The following is a 20,592-nucleotide window of genomic DNA, read 5'->3' as shown; positions in this document are numbered from 1 at the left end:
TCAAACTCGACAGTAGGACTGAAAATTATAGTGTTCAGAGACAATGTATGGTGCAAAGCAAAAAGCAAAGTCACCTCCGTACAGGCCATGAAGGCCCTTAGAGGAGTGGAAGGTAAAGGGTTCCACCATTGTTAACCTCGACACGTGATGGGGTAGAGTGGTTAGCTCTACGCCCGGCCGCCTTTGCCCCCAGGAATTAACCTGGTACTCATTTTTGGTGTAGGCCGAGTGAACCACAGGGCCATATGCACCTCCGGAAGTGGAAATCTCGTTTCTTAAATTTTACGACTTCCTTACGGGGATTCGAACCCACGTCCTTCCGTGCGAACCGAGCACGCCTTTACCGCCTCGGCCAGGCAGCCCCTTAATGAATGTTGCAGTGTCGGAGAAAACTTTGGTTTTTCGTTGTATAGTCCTTTATCATGAATGTGGAAAACGCAGCATTTATTGATTGTATTATACAAGTGATTCTGATCTTATCTTAATCTGTTTACCCTCCAGGGTTGGCTTTTCCCTCGGACTCGGCAAGGGATCCCACCTCTACCGCCTCAAGGACAGTGTCCTGGAGTTTCAGATGTGGGTCTGGGATACAACTGGGGAGAATGACCAGTACCTCGCCCAGGCGGCCTCACCTGCTATGCTGAACAGGGGCCTTGTGGAGGGATGGGAAGATTGGAAGGGATAGACAAGGAAGAGGGAAGGAAGCGGCCGTGGCCTTAAGTGAGGTACCATCCCGGCATTTGCCTGGAGGAGAAGTGGGAAACCACGGAAAACCACTTCCAGGATGGCTGAGGTGGGAATCGAACCCACCTCTACTCAGTTAACCTCCCGAGGCTGAGTGGACCCCGTTCCAGCCCTCGTACCACTTTTCAAATTTCGTGGCAGAGCCGGGAATCGAACCCGGACCTCCGGGGGTGGCAGCTAATCACGCTAACCACTACACCACAGGGGCGGACATACAAGTAATTACGGAAAATAATATGGTTGCTCTTCTTGCTATTACTTCTGCTACATTTTATAGGAATAGGTGTAAGGTGCTCATCACTCTCAAATGATGTCTGGTCTCTCAGTACTCGAAATAAGGTCCCAGAATTTAATTACAGAAATGTTTGTCAGTCCACCGGAATGGCGGCAGCTACCTCCTCTCCGTCAACCATATTGTCGCTATAAACAGTATCACTCTCAAATGATGTCTGGTCTCTCAGTACTCGAAATAAGGTCCCAGAATTTAATTACAGAAATGTTTGTCAGTCCACCGGAATGGCGGCAGCTACCTCCTCTCCGTCAACCATATTGTCGCTATAAACAGTAAGTCACAACTGAGGAAGTAAAGATTGCCGCAGAGATTGCCTACTTGAGCGCTGGGACAAGAAACCCCCTTTCGACCGACAATCTGAACGTCCGTCGACCACATTGCCGTCGGTGGTCAACCAAATCGCCGGGTGTATGACGAGCTTAAGTACTGGAACGCATTCTCCAGCTAATAGTGTCTTCCAGAGACTTCATCTTAACAGGTTATAACTCCCGTGTTCATGATTTAGTTAACATTATCGTTAGGTGGGTTGAGTGGTTCAGACAGGCGCTGGCCTTCTGACCCCACCTTGGCAGGTTCGAACCTGGCTCAGTCCGGTGGTATTTCAAGGTGCTCAAATACGTCAGCCTCGTGCCGGTAGATTTACTGGCACGTAAAAAGAACTCCTGCGGGACTAAATTCCGGCACCTCGGCATCTTCGGAAACCGTAAAAGTACTTAATAACATTATCATTATTGAACTGTAGGCTTACGTAGGATCTCCAGTCATGAGTAAGTCAAATGGGATATTGGCTCTGTGGACGGTATGCCAAGACTGATTCAAGGATGTTCTGTATATGAGGAAGTTGGACTTGCTATCCAATATTAATGTTGTCAAGACTGATGTGAAAATCTCTGAGAAACTAATGATTTGATCTTATTCAGGAATGTTTTTGCTGTGGGTGTGTTGAACAGGAATCATCATCATCATCATCATCATCTGTTTACCCTCCAGGTTCGGCTTTTCCCTCGGACTCAGCGAGGGATCCCACCTCTACCGCCACAAGGGCAGTGTCCTGGAGCATCAGACTCTTGGTCGGTGGATACAACTGGGGAATATGACCAGTACCTCGCCCAGGCGGCCTCACCTGCTATGGTGAACAGGGGCCTTGTAGGGGGATGGGAAGATTGGAAGGGATAGGCAAGGATGAGGGAAGGAAGCGGCCGTGGCCTTAAGTTAGGTACCATCCCGGCATTCGCCTGGAGGTGAAGTGGGAAACCACGGAAAACCACTTCGAGGATGGCTGAGGTGGGAATCGAACCCACCTCTACTCAGTTGACCTCCCGAGGCTGAGTGGACCCCGTTCCAGCCCTCGAACCACTTTTCAAATTTCGTGGCAGAGCCGGGAATCGAACCCGGACCTCCGGGGGTGGCAGCTAATCACGCTAACCACTACACCACAGAGGCGGACTAGTGAATACGTATTAATGTAAATGTAGCCTATTTAATGAATCAGTTCCATTTTGTGCTGAGTGTCATGATCATAAACTATTGTATTTCAAAGGTGATGCAAACATGTTTGATAATGTGTATCTGACTTCTGTCACTTCAATAATAATAATAATAATAATAATAATAATAATAATAATAATAATAATAATAATAATAATAATAATAATAATGTTTTTACTTTCCATTAACTCTTTCTACGGTTTTTGGAAACGCCGAGGTGCCGGAATTTCGTACCGCAGTTCTTTTGCGTGCCAGGAAATCTATCGACGCGAGACTGACGTATGTGAGCACCTTCAAATACCAACGGACTGAGCCAGGATCGAACCTTCCAAGATGGGGTCAGAACGTCTGAGCCACTCAACCCGGTCACTTCAAAAATGCCATTAATGATTAAACACAGCTAGTGTTACAAAGAACTTCTAAATTGTGTTTGCAAATATGAATCAATAGACCAGTTTATTCATTAACTGTAAATTTTCTCTTTCTGTTGCAGCTTTAACCGTCCGTTTCTTGACCCGGCGTTACATTGGAGAGTACGACCATCAAGCAGGTATGCGAATCTTGTGTTTACTTAAACATAACAGTAAACTAAGCTGAGGATTCTCTTCGACTAACAACTGATATACTGTGATTCCTACATAACAATCTACAATGCAGCGAAACATTATATGGCGAAATTGGTGAATATCTTGTAATTCCTGTATGATGCCTAGGAGGTCGTTATAATGGTGCTTGTTGATGTTGGGATGTAGCAAACATTAATCACATAAACATGATCTATGAGTATTTCCCAATTACATAGCGATACCTTTGCTAGCGGGACCTAGTGTTTACAGAGCACTATGTCTTCTGGTATAGGCTACAGTAATTTTGTTACTTTCATTGATCTGTCTCTGTCTTATACTTGGCTTTGACAATATGAAAGTGACTGAGATATGAGTGATGCTAGTAATGCCATTCCTTATACAGCCAGTCCCTGCTATAAATGGTGAGAAACTTTTGCTCATAGGGTCGGTTGTGCAGGCATTTTAGTGGGCTTGGCAGACTGATATGTAATAGCGACTTCTGGGTCGGTGAGGAAAGCAACCTGAAACTACCTCACTCCTCATTTCCCTAGTAAGCCTCTTCAGTGATGCTTAGGCCATCTATGGCAGCTGATGGCGGAGCTGTTGAGGATCCAGCCAGTCTTTGGGCTGATGACTAAACATACTTACCAGTATTTCAATCTAGGGGACAGTTGTCTAGCTATACAGTACTTTTCCTTAGCACAAAAATCCCCATCACCACCACCACTGTTACAATATATCGGGTTAAAAGTCGGGAAGGTGTCCCAAATGTGATATAAAGTGTAGTTGGAGTGTTTTAAGGGTTATTGCACGTCCTGAAAGTCTGTATGTCTCAGGTTAGACAACCACACAGGATAAGAGCGGTGGTGGTATACAATGTCTAATCACTCGATTGCGTGCCAAAAGCCTGGATTAAATTCCAAATCTCTCCGCAGTGCTCATCTGGAGTGAGGGCATATGACGCTGTTGATAGTGATTCGTCCGTCAGACGGCGACGTAAAGCCTTTAGCAGACCCCCTGGTGCTATTCGACAGGAGTAGAGTATGTGCCAGCACCGGGTTTCACCCTCTTCCTTCATACTGTCATATATCACGTAAGATATTTCATCTCATTAACTACTCTGGTGAGGTTGACGTCAGGAAGGGCACCCGGTCTTAAAAATTAACTACGCATTTCATCCCAATTCACACCGGACCCCGTAGAGAAACGGGACAAAGATTGACATAATAATAATAATGATAATAATGCATTAGGGAGATGGTGGGTTAAAATCCCAGCCCTGAATATGGTTTTCCGTGGTTTCCCATTTTCATACCAGGTAAACGCTGGAGCTGTACCATAATTAAGGCCACGGCTGCTTTCTTCCCTTTTCTGTCCTTGCGTAGCTTAAAACCTTCAATGTGTTAGTGTGGCGTTAAACCACTAACTTAGCAAATAAAAAATATATATATATCTGACAGACAATATAGGTACTGTAACGGAACAAATCAACATTTTGAAAGAGAAAAGCAGAAAACGAAGGGCTACAAGTTGTTTTTGACAAGACGGTATGATAAACAACACAGATGCTCGAAATAAGAAAAATTAAGGAAGTACACAAGTTCCAGTAGTTCGAAAAATAGTTCAGCCTAATGGTCTTGATAAAGAATGGAACTAGCTCACCAATTAACTAAGATATTTACAATAAAATATCAAGGTCAATAAAAGCGAAACTTCATCATTAGCCTACAGTACCTTCATAAAACTGAAGTGCCTGTATGCCACTGAATGCTTCGTCTTAAAAGTAATAAAACAAAGGGAGGAATTGATGAATCAGAAAAGAAGGAAAGGAAAGTACTAAGTAAAAGTATTGGTCCAAAGAAAAATTAAAATGAATGAAGGAAAACGGACAATAAAGAACTTTTTTTTTAAGAAAACTTTTCAGACAGTGTCTGCAAAAGGATAATTATTACATTTGATGGCCATTTTGTTCGGACTGACCAGCAAGCCTAACGGACAGAATAATTGATAATTCGATAAAAATCCCAAAACACAAATCTGATCTTCAGATCGATGTTTTTACGGCCCGTAATTGCAGACATGAAAATAAGCTTTTGGGCTTTTACCGTGTCAGAAAATACGGCAAAATTCTTCCCGTTTAGCAGAGAATTTTGCTCCGCGTCGTCAGAAGATACCTCGTCTGTTCACGAGCAAGACTTCTCTAATAACGAAGGTTTGAATTTAAGAATGCTCTAGCGTCGGTCTATAGTAGGTGTTGCTTCCTTTCGTCACTAGATGGCTTACTGTGCGCAAGTTCCAATTAAGATATTTCTTGTTCCATTGTATGTGCAAGACCGACTCCAATCCTCAGACCTTAATGCTACTCTCGATCGTTCAAAGATGGCGAATAGAGTAGCCGGAATTGTTGGAAATCTGGGGTTGTTGTGGTTTGTTGTTATCGTATGTAGTCTGTGTAATTTTATAAAAGTTGACGATAAATGTTAGTTTCTTTGTAGAATATAGGTGTACGAGTGTATTTATATGAGTCAGTGGACACATACGATCTGTAATTATACGCAGTAATGTGAGAATATGCTTGTTTTTATCGTGTTTTTTCCCATTCAAGAACATGAGTGCACTAGGTGGACCAGGTTTCAGTCTATGGCAATGCCTCTCACACAACTATTCTTAAGTTTCCTACGGAATAGAACATTAAGGTAGAAATGGATTAGGAATATACATCGTGATTATTTTGAAGTCCATGACAAAACTGTAGCGTGCATACATCATTTTGAGAATAAGTCTGAGGTTAGGGAAGCCATTTCTCTACTTCCAAACTATTCTTGTTCCTAGAAAAATATTAATTTAGATAGAATATAATTGATATTGTGTTATTCCATCAGTGTCTATGTGCTTCAAAGTGTCGAGTGATTTAGATGCAAGTTTATTTTACAATAATCCGTGCTTTGCCTGCGGAAATGTTTGGCTGGATCTTGGAGTATAACAAAAATTATAAGTGTGACAGTTGGAGCAATCTGTATACTGTTGCACAGAAGAAATAGTGATTTAGAGGGATTAGCTGGGTTTGTAACGTAGGGTTTTACACTACCAACACCGTCCGATTCATGCTGTGGTTATCTGTTAACAAGTAGACTGCGCCGAACTGAAGCTCGTGCATGTGGTTAAATATCAATGTTTAGTCAATAGAGTTTTTGCACCCGTGTTCTCTAATGGGTAAAAACCTGTTATATCTTTAGTGTCTGAACGTTTCATTACTAAGGTTACTCTCATTGTGTGTAGTGCTGTTATGCCATATGTCAACATTATGTTAACATTACCAGGGCCGTTCATTGGGTTAACATAATCATTTAGGGTGTACTTGGGCTGAGTGACTCAGACGGTTAAGGCGCTGGCCTTCTGACCCCAAGTTGGCAGATTCAATCCTGGCTCAGTCCGTTGGTATTTGAAGGTGCTCAAATAGACTACGTCAGCCTTGTGTCGGTATTTACTGGCATGTAAAAGAACTACTGCAGGACTAAGTTTCGGCACTTCGACGTCTCCGAAAACCGTAACAAATGTAGTTAGTGGGACGTAAAGCCAATAACATTATTATTTCGGGAGTACTTCCTATTCGTTGGGTGCTGAATTTAAGAAATTGTCCACCACTTCAAAACTAAGGCAACACATTGTGTTTCACAGTTCTGATGAAAGCGAATAAATAGAGGAATTCCGTACCTTAATTTATTTTGGAACATTCAAAATGATGTTAGAAGTATCATTTTAACAGTTTTATCATGTATTTTCATCTATGCAGCGAAGTGAAATCTAAGACAAACCGTTATTTGACGAATTTAAATTTCTAAATAATCAGCTTGTTGGTCTCTTTTCTAGTAGGATATAGGTGATTCTTGTCGGCGAAGCGTTTTCATACGTGTAAAAGTGATTTTCCCTGTGATGTTACATTTATCATGTTAATTTACGGCCGTTTATATAATATGTACGTGATATTTTCGTGTAAGCCAATACCAGCAATCCGGCTACTTGGGCCGCCATGTTTTTTTTTTTTTAATATTACGGTCTGAGGATTGGAGTCGGTCTTGGTATGTGTATGCGAAGTAAACAGCAAGGTCTTTAGACGAATCAGGGACGAATGCGTAGAAAAAAGTAAATTAAATCAAATTAATAAATAAAATAAAATGCAACGAAAGACTAACAGGGTAGAAGAATAGAGTTGAGATGGAAAGAAAAGGGTGTACCAGAAAAAACCCGACAAAAATGAGTGAGAGTCAGGCGAGAAGGCGGGGAAGGGGGGGAGGAGAAGAACGTACTGCAACGAGTTTCTTCTACAAATTCGTCCCTGATTCGTCTAATGACCTTACTTCGCACACATATACGATGGTACAAGAAATAACTTAATTATTGGAGCCGTCCAGTGATGAACGAAAATACTACTTACTGCAGACCAACGGTAAAGCATTCTTAAATTCAAAACTTCGTTATTAGAGAAGTCTTACTCATGAACAGATGAGATTTTCTTCTGAGGATGGGAAGCAAAGTTCTTTGCGAAGCGTAAAGAATTTCACCCCGTTTTCTTGACACGGCAAAAACCCAAATCTGATGGTTAATCGAAGTTAAACAGGATATGGGTGAGCTGGGTATCATAAGAAATGAGATATTAAATAGAGCTATATTCAGAAAAAGCATTAAGGAGTTTGGAGGGTTCCAAGAGGAATCTGTCTGGACGGAGGAAGGGAGGAAGGAACATAGTGAAAGAATGAAGAAATAATGAAAAGTCGGAAAGGCAGGAAGGAAAAGAAAATCATGAAGTTATATCACGTGGTTCACAGCTGGCCAAAATTGAAGAAATAATAATAATAATGAATCGGGTTAACAAATAATAATAATAATAATAATAATAATAATAATAATAATAATAATAATAATAATAATAATAATAATAATAATAATAATAATAATAATAATAATAATAAACGTATGAACTCAGCTACCGTGGTGCACGCTGCTGAAGCGGTTCCACTTAGGTTCTTGCCTACCAATTTCGACATTGTGATTGTGATGCTATGTAGCAACGTAAGTGGAATTCTACTGAAATGGAACGCAGACTGCACCACCAGAGACCTTTAACACGTCAACAACGATATAGAGTGAATTATTTTACCATTCTTCAAAAATCGACTGCATCAGCCGGGATAGAACCCGTAAACTGGTGTCATAAGTCGGATACTCTAACACTGACCCACCACGGCAGCTATTACGGTACGTGTTGGCTGGAAACAGACGGAGACCATAACTTTACTTTGTCAGACCACCCTTTAATGAATACTGAACCTTCTATGCTACTGTAGCGACCACTGACAAGATTTAGCATTTTTATTTTTACTTTTTTACAAATGTATTCTCAAACATGTAAAGAAAGCTGTCTTATATACAAGGCTAACACGGTTTATTTTAGGATACCATCTGAAAGTTGGAAGAGGCCTAGCATCTCTGTCATCGAGCATCTGTATTCTTCTAGCTTCTAGCATATGGCTTAAGCTGTTGGCGAGCCTTGAAATAAACCGACTACTCTTTGTAACTTTATTTTTGTGCTGATATAATAGAAACGCTGTGAGAATGTATCAACATTGTTTCCTTGCCTAAACCAGCGCTGATGGAGGAACAGGAAAACAATGCCAGTATTTCTGGAAGATATAAATTGTCATTTAACAGATTAATAAAACTGATGGTTCAAGAAGTTTCCGATCCCCCGTCTTGTTATTAACATTTTATTCACATTGTAACATACCGGTATTCCAAGCCAGGACTTCAATTGAGAGTGATCAGTTCACATGAAAAGGGACAATTAACATTTTTTGCTCATTTCTCATTATTGTACGGAAAAGGGGACTGCCTATTTGAGGTCGGTCGACGTGCTCGGTTCGCCTGGAAAAACATGGGGTCAATACCCCGTCAGAAAATAAAAAAAAAAAATAGAATTCAGACCTCCACTTCCGGAGAGTGGAGTTCACTCACACTATACTAGAAATGAGTAAGTCATCAGGTAAATTCCTGACGGCAGAAGTAGCTGTGGCCGAGCAAAGAGCTAACCACTCTATCCCACGTAGTCCGAGGTTATGAATAGTTGAAGGCCGTTCCTTGTGAGCACTAATCTCATAACAAAAATTATTGAATGCGCGATGGAACATACAGTACTTCAATATAATACTGTAGCTTTTTAAATAGTAGTTAGTGAAAATGAAATGGCATATGGCTTTTAGTGCCGGGTGTCCAAGGATAAGTTCGGCCCACCATTGCAGGTCTTTTGATTTGACGCCCATAGTGGACCTGCGCATTGTGATGAGAATGAAATGATGATGAAGACGACACATACACCCAGCCCCCGTGCCAGTGGAATTAACCAATTATGCTTAAAATTACCGACCCTGCCGAGAATCGAACCCGGGATTCCTGTGACCAAAGGCCAGCACGCTAACCATTTAGCCATGGTAGCCTGAACTTATGTTCTGGTTCTGACCGAGCGAAGTGACCGCGCCAGTTAACGCATTACGGCTATGGAGTCAAATTCTGCATTCGGGAGACAGGTGGGTTCGAACTCCACCGTCGGCTGTCCTGAGAATGGTTTTCTGTGGTTTCCCATTTTCACTTCCAGGCAAATGCCGGGACAGTTCCAATTCATGGCTCACAGCCGATTCCTAACCCTCATTTCTTTCTTTCTTTCTTTCTTTCTTTCTTTCTTTCTTTCTTTCTTTCTTTCTTAATCTGTTTACCCTCCAGGGTTGGTTTTTCCCTCCGACTCAACGAGGGATCCCACCTCTACCGCCTCAAGGGCAGTGTCTTCGAGTCCGAGACATTGGCCCGGGGATACAACTGGGAAGGAGGACTAGTACCTCGCCCAGGCGGCCTCACCTGCTATGCTGAACAGGGGCCTTAGTGAGGGATGAGAAGATTGGGAGGCATAGACAAAGAAGAGGGAAGGAAGCGGCCGTATCCTTAAGTTAGGTACTATCCCAGCATTTTCTTGGAGGAGAAGTGGGGAAACCACGGAAAACCACTTCCAGGATGGCTGAGGTGGGAATCCAATCCACCTCTACTCCGTCGACCTCCCGAGGATGAGTGGACCCCGTACCAGCCCTTGTACCACTTTTCAAATTTCGTCGCAGAGCCGGAAATCGATCCCGCACCTCCGAGGGTGGCAGCCAATCACACAAACCACTACACCACAGAGGCGGACTTCCACCTCCTTAGCCAATTTAATTCTTCGTCATTCATTCAATCTTCATTAACTCCTCAACTGAGGTTGGCTTCAAAGAGGGCATCCGCCCGTAAAAACATCATCATCATCAACATCATCATCATCTGTTTACCCTCCAGGTTCGGCTTTTCCCTCGGACTCAGCGAGGGATCCCACCTCTACCGCCACAAGGGCAGTGTCCTGGAGCATCAGACTCTTGGTCGGTGGATACAACTGGGGAATATGACCAGTACCTCGCCCAGGCGGCCTCACCTGCTATGGTGAACAGGGGCCTTGTAGGGGGATGGGAAGATTGGAAGGGATAGGCAAGGATGAGGGAAGGAAGCGGCCGTGGCCTTAAGTTAGGTACCATCCCGGCATTCGCCTGGAGGTGAAGTGGGAAACCACGGAAAACCACTTCGAGGATGGCTGAGGTGGGAATCGAACCCACCTCTACTCAGTTGACCTCCCGAGGCTGAGTGGACCCCGTTCCAGCCCTCGTACCACTTTTCAAATTTCGTGGCAGAGCCGGGAATCGAACCCGGGCCTCTGGGGGTGGCAGCTAATCACGCTAACCACTACACCACAGAGGTGGTTTCCGTAAAAACATGCCGTATAAATTCAAACAAACGATAAAGTTGCGTTCTGGACACATACAACCTTACCATTTTAGCTTACGAATTGAAGTTGACCGGTCCTGCTCCTTGGCTGAATGGTCAGCGTACTGGCCTTCGGTTCAAGCGGTACCGGGTTTGATTCCCGGCCGGGTCGGGGATTTTAACCTTAACTGTTTGAGTCTGATCGCTAGGAGTTGGGTGTGGGTGCCACTTTCAGAGTTAGAATTTATCACAGCTACGGTTCTATCCGCATAGACTCATAGGTCACCTATACGCATCAATTCCACTGACCTGCATCAGGCCTCTGCCCAAACACGACATCATCAACATTATTATTATTATTATTATTATTATTATTATTATTATTATTATTATTATTATTATTATTATTATTATTATTATTATTATTATTGTTACGGATTTTTCCGTGGTAGGTAGAGGTGAAAGAAGGTGCGGGTGTGAATAGGTCTCCAGCTACGAAAGCAAAATTAATTTAAAATTTAACAAGGTTATATTTTCTTTTCAAAAACAAAGAAATAACAAGCATGGCAGGTACAAAGTAGCAAATCAAAAAGGGTAGTTACAATATTTACAGGGATTGGGCTTCGCGCCCAGATTTTACACTGCTTGGGCAATCAGCTCAGTTTTACCCCAAACACGAGTTTTAACAGAGGGGCAGAAAACCCCATTCATACCTAGGAGCCCTTGCTCCAAATTACACAGAAAAGCCTCCACGAGGCATACAACATTCAATTTTCAAAAGAGCCACTCGCTCTCAAAATTTAAACCAAACTCCACCTTCAAGTTGTCCTCAACGGACATAAACACAGGGGTAAAATACCCAATCTACTGAGGTCTATTAAATGAAAAGCAGGTTAATTAAATGACCTCTAAAATAACAATTTGAGAGGAGGCGAGCTTGCACTCCTAATACACTTTGATTAAGACCTACTTGGCACTAGGCCGTTAATACAAGGGCTAATCCCATGCTAAAGAGGTGACTTAAGAAAAGAACAATTTGTTTTACGTTATCGAAGAATAGGTTGAGAAAAATAAGTTCACCTCAAAACAATAAGAGTGGGAGCTCGAGAGGGTTAGCACTCTCTATCCCAGTATGTAGCTTAAAAGAGAATAGAAGAAAAGATCGTTACATTTTAGGAAAAGGTTACATGGAGGAACGCTTCGCACCCGCCCCGAGAGTTAAACTGCTGAGCTAGCAAAGAAAGAATTTATTAATCGGCCATTACCTTATTGATGACCGCTGCCGAGGAAAGAGGCGCTTCCCGCCTCCTGCTATGTACTTTATACACTGAAAGATGGAACAGAAGTGGCCCGGAGACCCTAAAATCAGCAGTTTATATCCTCTCGCGGAAGGTTCTAGGCGTTAGGGGAATGAAAACACCCTCCCACAAACTTTTTATTGGCTCGGGTACAGAAACATATCCAAGTTGGGGGAAGATACATCGGATTGGTCGGAAATAACTCAAAGAAATTCAGGATTGGTTAAATGCAAAACAAGGGGAAAGAGAGGGGTATACAGCCAACTTAAACAATAACTGAAAAAAAATTTAGCAAGGACAAACATTTGAAATAAAAATTTCTCCAACAAAATAGTTCTTTGACTCCGCACTAGGTTGCACTATTGTTGATCTTCAGTAGTGTCCTCTAGAAGAGAAAGTTCACACTGCTTACTTCAAGCGAAACAAAACCACATCAAAAATGACACAGTTCAAAAACTCAAAATTTTCCACGTGGTGACATCTTCTGAGAAGGTAGAGAATTAATAGCGTAGATAAAGTTCAGACTTCCTCCAGCAGAGGAGTTTCAACTGGCGCACATTTTAAATTAGCGGAGTGGAGGTGTACCGCCCGATACAGACCTTCCCCCCCAAAAGTTCCTCCCGGGGTGACACATGAAATTGTTTGAAAACAAGGTCCAAGTTTTGATGTAGATATGGAGATTAATTGCCAAAAAAAAAATATTTATAAGATTTTCTTAATTTGGTTTGATTCAGTTTCAAAATTTTGTTGTTGCAGATGAAGAATAGTTTTTAAGTTTGTAGAAGTAGAATTCTGAGGATAAACTTTTAATACTTAAAAGTGATGAAAAATTTTGCAATGTCCACCAAATATTGCTGTTGAATTCCCAAGTGTAGTCATTGCTTATCGTAACTGTCCATGTAGTTGATGTTGATGAAGTTGGATGGCCAGACCGGCCGTTGCAGCTTGCGTCCAAAGGAGGCCGCTCGGACCCCTCAAGTACCCTGAGATACCGCTCGCCCGCACTATGAGGGGAGCAGAGGTGTTGAAACACGCCGCACCCGCGGTGAACATATACAGGCTGCGGGCAAGTAGCAGGTCGTGCGCCGCGCATCAGCCTCGGCCGGGAGGACAGCTCCGGCTCGCCGTGCACCTGACGTACTCGCTGGAGAAGAGGGGGCCCGTCCTCTGCCCCAGTTGCTGCACGGCGCCGCGCAGCTGCGGGGGCACTGAAACATTAAAGCTAGGCGGCAGAATTGTGTTGGACCATCATCTTTTTGAGGGCACAGGCATGTAGAGAGATTGAGGGGCCATCGGCGTGCAGATATCCATGGCATTTCATCTAAGCCAGCCACTGTGTGTAGTGGAGCAGGAGACGGGAGCGTGGTAATGGCCGTGGCAAGGACAGGATGGCAGTTTAGCAAATCGGGGGAGGTTTACAAGAAATGCTTAAATATAGAGAAATATAATAGAAGGAGCAGAAAGCCTTAAGAGTGGAACTCACAAAAAAAATATAACCTTCATATTCCTATCAAATTATATGAAGCAAGTTGAAACAAAATTTACACCGGTTTCACCTGGGACAGGTGAACCCTAAATATCCTCTCGGTGGCTGGATTGCTTACTAACAATGTAACCGGAGTAAGAAAATCGAGAATGATGCATGGCCCATGAAATCTGGGGGCAAGCTTGCCCGCGGGAACAAAATTCTTGACCATCACCTGGTCACCTACCTTCAAAGTGGTGGGTCTCCGTCCACGATCATACTTTTCTCTAACCTTTTCATGAGATACCTTAAGATTGGCTTTAGCCTTCTTCCAAAGATCTTTAATATTATCCGGATCTATTGTCTCGGGTAGAATGTCACTCAGAGACCAAAGGTTAGAGAGCGGCGTGTTGGGAACAAACTTGAACATCAAGGAAGCTGGAGTGAACTTATGAGATTCATGAACCGCCGAATTCAAAGCAAAAGCTAACCAATGCAGGGACGTGTCCCACCTGGAATGATCTTCATGATGATAGGCAATAAGTGCGGACCTGAGATTACGATTAACCCGTTCAGCCAGAGATGGTTGAGGGTAATAAGCAGAAGTAGTTACATGAGAGATGGATAAGTCAAAACAGAATTTACGAAATAAATTAGATGTAAAAGCCTTAGCATTATCAGATACAATATATTGGCACGGACCAAAAGAAGCAAAAATAGAATTTAAGCAAGTAATGGTAGACTGAGCGGTAGCCAGCTTAGTCGGAAATAACCAGGAAAATCTGGTAAAACCATCTACACATACAAAGATGAATTTGTTGGCATTTCCCTTCGACTGGGGGAAGGGTCCTACATAATCAATATACGGGCGTTCCATGGGGCGCGATGCTTGATGCGAAGACAAAAGGCCTACCTTGGTGGACATGGTGGGTTTACTGAGCAAACAAGATTTACAAGCCTTTACTAGTTCACGGATTTCACCGTCCATACCTTTCCAGATGAACATTTCACGAATCTTTTCACGAGTTTTAAAGATACCAAGATGCCCTCCTAATGGGGTCTCATGATAATACTTGAAGATCATAGGTACAAGAACCGCTGGAACAACAACCTTCATCATCTTATCATGCCTCGAAGGGCAACATAGAACACCATTCCTCAGAACATAAGGGACAACATGTTCCCCAGAAGAAAGGGTTTCCATTATCGGAGCCAGCGTCGGATCTTCACGTTGGTATTTCTCGATATCCCTAAAGAGCATGGGAGCATCTGTTAGGATGGCATTAACCTTAGATAGTATGGACTCGGAAGGTGATGAACTGTCGACCGGTTCGTGGGTCTCGACGTCGTTAGAAAACATACGGCTGAGTCCATCAGCGACAATATTTTCGGTACCTCTGATATGTCTAACATCAAACTGGAAGGCAGAAATACGGATGGCCCAGCGGGCTATACGACCAGTACGACGCGGCCTACCTAAGACCCAGCTTAAGGCTTGATTATCTGTCTCCAGGTCGAATTTAACATGTTCCAGATAGAGACGGAACTTCTCTAAGGCGAATAAGACTGCCAAACCTTCGAGCTCATAGATGGAATACTTGGCTTCTTGAGCCGACAATGTTCTAGACGCATAGGCGATGGGGCGCCTCCCTAGTTCAGTCTCTTGAAGAAGGACTGCAGCTACCGCTGACGACGACGCGTCGGTTTGGACGATGAATTTCTTCGAGAAATCAGGCATAGCAAGTACAGGGGCATTACAAAGTGCTAATTTAAGGTCTTCAAAAGCGGCTTGTTGAGAAGGTCCCCACTCGAATTTGATGCCTTTCCTACGAAGAAGGTTTAAGGGCGCCGCTCTATTAGCGAAGTTAGGAATAAACTTCCTGAAGAAATTCACCATACCAATGAACCTGGCGATACCTTTAATGTCCTTGGGAGGTTTGAAATCACGGATGGCCTGTGTTCTAGAATGATCGACTGCTACACCATCAGGTGACACAATATGCCCTAGGAAAGACATAGAGGGCTTAGCAAAGGCAACCTTGGACAACTTAACAGTTAACCCAGCCTTACGAAGGCGATCGAGAACCTCTCGCAGATGATCTAGATGTTCTTCAAAAGTCTCTGAAAATACGACGACATCATCCAAGTAGTGATATAAGTACTCAAATTTGATGTCGGAGAAGACCCTATCTAGTAGCCTAGTGAGTACAGCTGCTCCGGTGGGGAGCCCGAAAGGCACGCGGTTGTATTCGTATAAATTCCAGTCCGTGGCAAACGCTGTAAGATGTTTAGACTCTTCGGCAAGGGGAATTTGATTATAGGCCTGATTCAAGTCCAAGATAGTAAAGAACTTGGCCTTACGAAACCATGAAAAACAAGAATGAAGGTCGGGAAGGGGCACAGATTGTAACACCACCTTCCGATTGAGAGCCCTGTAATCAATGACAGGCCTGAAGCCTCCTTGGGGTTTCGGGACTAAAAAAATAGGCGAAGAATACGCTGACTTAGAGGGCCTAATAATACCGTCCTTCAACATCTGATCGATGATTTCTTTTAGAGCCTTCATTTTAGGTGGAGATAGCCTATAAGGTGGAAAACGGACAGGAATCGAATCCGTGACCTCAATTTTGTATTCAATAAGGTCAGTAACACCAAGAGTATCAGAGAACACCTCGGGAAACGACTGACACAATTTGCGAATACTATCAGCCTGCTCCTCAGGTAGATGTCTAAGGTCTAACAACATCTCATCCTGGGTAGGCGAAATAGAAGAACATGATGCAGAATTACACTTTAATAGAGGGATATTACAATTAGAGGCAAATTTGAAAGTGCAAGACCTACTCTGAAGATCGAGCACAAGACCAGTGTGGGAAATAAAGTACGCTCCCAATATAATGGGGCAAGACAAATGCTTGGCCACAAACAATTTAACTTTCCATGTGAATTGAAAAATACGAATTTTGACATATAAGGAACCGAGAATTTCTAATGGAGAGGAATTAGCCGCAATGTATTGGATCGCCGACAAACAATAGTTAGGAAGCTTGCAAACAGATTTCAATTTTGAATACCAATCAGCCTAAATAATAGAACAAACACTACCTGAATCTAAGAGAGCTGTTATAGGCTCGTTATTTAACTCAATTTTGAGAAAGGGGACCGGTGCGGGGGAATCCGCCGCAATCCTAAGACACTCTTTGGGACCTTCAAAAGATGAATTTGAAAATTGCTCGTTCCCTGAATTTACAACCTGTTTACCCGGGGCTGAGTCTCGGGAAGATGGATTAGTCGACTCAGCCGAAGCCACTAGTCACTTTTTGTTATTGGCATAGGTGGAATTTGCACCAGAAGTTGAGCAGGAAGGGGTGCTATTCGAATTGGGACAATTCTTGGCGATATGTGAGAAAGCCCCACATTTAAAACAGCCTTGTGATGACCCGGCTCCATTCCTTGTCCCACTTGACTTGATCAGTGGGCACTTGTTGCGCAGATGGTCAGGCGACCCGCAAGCATAACATTTACGGGGATTGACTGGTCGGCGAGGTGGAGGCCGAGTATTACTAAAGGAAGGCGGGGGTTCTTTCGCGACACGCAAAGAATCGGCGTATCTAACTCCTTCCGCTGAGACGGCCAATGCTTCAAGTTCAGAGAAAGTTTGCGGGCACGCCGCGAAACACAAATATGACCTGTAGGGTGGTGAAATCCCTTCCACAATAGCTTGTACAATCTGATCCTCAGGGAAATGAAGAGCAAACACCCTAGTATAAAACTTAATGTCCTGAATGAAATCAGCCAAGTTTTCATCCAAGCGTTGTACACGGTAATAGTACTTCTGAATAAGGGAGGACCTGGCCCTAGCCGGGATGAAGTTAGCTAGCAAATGGGCATGGAAATCCTCAATAGATGATTGCTCGGCAATGGCTCTTACTATTTTATCTGAGAGAATACCAATAGCATACGGATAGATAATTTGCAAAATTTGACATGGAGAAAGAGAAAACACAAGGGCATGATCCTGAAATTCAACTAGAAATCTTAAAAAAGAAATTACATCACTGGTGGTATTAACGGAAAACTTAGAGATACCTCTGAGCAACATTGCCAATGGATGAGGCAAGCTGCTAAACCCGGGTGACATAGTAGGTAAAGGTTTCAATGGCAAAGAAGTTAATTCAGAACGGATGTTACTCAATGATGCACGACGTTCAGATTCGTTGTCCAATGGGGCAGGGATAGTTTGAGCAGCAACGGTTATCCTATTCACTTCTCCCTTGGGAGGCGCTTCCTCACTACCTGCATTCACTGTGGTGGGTAGATCGCTGTTGGGAGGAACCTCCCCTGTTAACAATTGAGTGACCTTGCTAGATAATTCAGACATATTTTCAAGCAGCGTACTAGCTTCCTTCTTCTGAACGTCATTCAACTTTAGAGACAACAGATCGTTAACCCTATTCGAAAAATGATATAGCCTAGCTTGCACACGCTTAATTTGATTAGGAGAAGGATCATTTTCATCAAAAAACTAACTACAGAAGCTAGCCCAGTAATATTCTCCGTGATCGTGGAAAGAGAGTCGTCAATTTCTTTCTCTCCCAAATTGGGGATGGAAATGGGCAAATCTAGGGACTCTCTAAGCTTGTTTGTGTCTACTGCAACCGTGCCTCCAGATTGTACATTTCTAATAGTCAATTCATAGATCAACTCCTCCTTGCGCAAATAGTTAAGATGGAGAACATCGCGAGGGCCGGGCATGGTGACAGAACAATTTTGAAAAACTCAAAAAATTCCAGCAACTGGGAAAATAGTTAGAGTTCGGAACAAACAATATTTAGCCGTCAAAAGGGGCTAAATTGAGACCCATTCAACCACGCTCTGCTACCACTTGTTACGGAGTTTTCCGTGGTAGGTAGAGGTGAAAGAAGGTGCGGGTGTGAATAGGTCTCCAGCTACGAAAGCAAAATTAATTTAAAATTTAACAAGGTTATATTTTCTTTTCAAAAACAAAGAAATAACAAGCATGGCAGGTACAAAGTAGCAAATCAAAAAGGGTAGTTACAATATGTACAGGGATTGGGCTTCTCGCCCAGATTTTACACTGCTTGGGCAATCAGCTCAGTTTTACCCCAAACACGAGTTTTAACAGAGGGGCAGAAAACCCCATTCATACCTAGGAGCCCTTGCTCCAAATTACACAGAAAAGCCTCCACGAGGCATACAACATTCAATTTTCAAAAGAGCCACTCGCTCTCAAAATTTAAACCAAACTCCACCTTCAAGTTGTCCTCAACGGACATAAACACAGGGGTAAAATACCCAATCTACTGAGGTCTATTAAATGAAAAGCAGGTTAATTAAATGACCTCTAAAATAACAATTTGAGAGGAGGCGAGCTTGCACTCCTAATACACTTTGATTAAGACCTACTTGGCACTAGGCCGTTAATACAAGGGCTAATCCCATGCTAAAGAGGTGACTTAAGAAAAGAACAATTTGTTTTACGTTATCGAAGAATAGGTTGAGAAAAATAAGTTCACCTCAAAACAATAAGAGTAGGAGCTCGAGAGGGTTAGCACTCTCTATCCCAGTATGTAGCTTAAAAGAGAATAGAAGAAAAGATCGTTACATTTTAGGAAAAGGTTACATGGAGGAACGCTTCGCACCCGCCCCGAGAGTTAAACTGCTGAGCTAGCAAAGAAAGAATTTATTAATCGGCCATTACCTTATTGATGACCGCTGCCGAGGAAAGAGGTGCTTCCCGCCTCCTGCTATGTACTTTATACACTGAAAGATGGAACAGAAGTGGCCCGGAGACCCTAAAATCAGCAGTTTATATCCTCTCGCGGAAGGTTCTAGGCGTTAGGGGAATGAAAACACCCTCCCACAAACTTTTTATTGGCTTGGGTACAGAAACATATCCAAGTTGGGGGAAGATACATCGGATTGGTCGGAAATAACTCAAAGAAATTCAGGATTGGTTAAATGCAAAACAAGGGGAAAGAGAGGGGTATACAGCCAACTTAAACAATAACTGAAAAATTTTTTAGCAAGGACAAACATTTGAAATAAAAATTTCTCCAACAAAATAGTTCTTTGACTCCGCACTAGGTTGCACTATTGTTGATCTTCAGTAGTGTCCTCTAGAAGAGAAAGTTCACACTGCTTACTTCAAGCGAAACAAAACCACATCAAAAATGACACAGTTCAAAAACTCAAACTTTTCCACGTGGTGACATCTTCTGAGAAGGTAGAGAATTAATAGCGTAGATAAAGTTCAGACTTCCTCCAGCAGAGGAGTTTCAACTGGCGCACATTTTAAATTAGCGGAGTGGAGGTGTACCGCCCGGTACAATTATTATTATTATTATTATTATTATTATTATTACGGGGTTACCCGTGGACCAGCAGAGGTGAAAGAAGGTGCGGGCGGGAATAGGTCTCAACTACCGAAATTAAAGTTAATTAAAAACTTTAACAAAGGTTATATTTTCTTTTCAAGATAAACAAATAACAGAATATAACAGGTACCAAGTAGCAGATCAACAAATTAAGAAAGTACAATTGCAATTTGTTAATGGATTTGGGCTTCGAGCCCCCAGACACGCAATCCTTGAGCAATGAGCCCAACTTTACCTATGTACAAAGTTCAACAAAGGGGCAGAAAACCCCAATCATGCCAAGGAGCACTTGCTCCCAATTACCCAGTTAAGCCTGCTCGAGGCACACAGAAAATACATTTTTAAGAAAGAGCAACCCGCTCTCAAAGTTCAAGCCTATTCAAAGGCCACACCAAACTCCACCTTCAAGCTGCCCTCCGGGCACACAAGAACAGGGATAATGATACCCAACCTACTGAGCCTATTCAGTAAAGAAGCAGGTTAATTACATGGCCCAAAATACCAACTTGAC

At 42.9% G+C, this 20,592-nt stretch overlaps 1 protein-coding gene across 1 annotated transcript in view; it reads left to right on the top strand.

The window, feature by feature from the left end:
• The window catches only part of LOC136884290 (ras-related and estrogen-regulated growth inhibitor), a 400,921-nt gene that overhangs the window by 323,492 nt on the left and 56,837 nt on the right, over positions 1 to 20,592 (top strand). Inside the window, exon 3 of the mRNA XM_067156363.2 lies at positions 3,018 to 3,074. Within this exon, the coding sequence (XP_067012464.1) occupies positions 3,018 to 3,074 (57 nt within the window). The remainder of the gene's footprint in view (positions 1 to 3,017; positions 3,075 to 20,592) is intronic.

The sequence above is a fragment of the Anabrus simplex genome, chromosome 1 (assembly GCF_040414725.1).
Source record: "Anabrus simplex isolate iqAnaSimp1 chromosome 1, ASM4041472v1, whole genome shotgun sequence".
Classification (NCBI taxonomy): Eukaryota; Metazoa; Arthropoda; class Insecta; order Orthoptera; family Tettigoniidae; genus Anabrus; species Anabrus simplex.
This window is presented reverse-complemented; position numbering and strand designations above follow the sequence as displayed.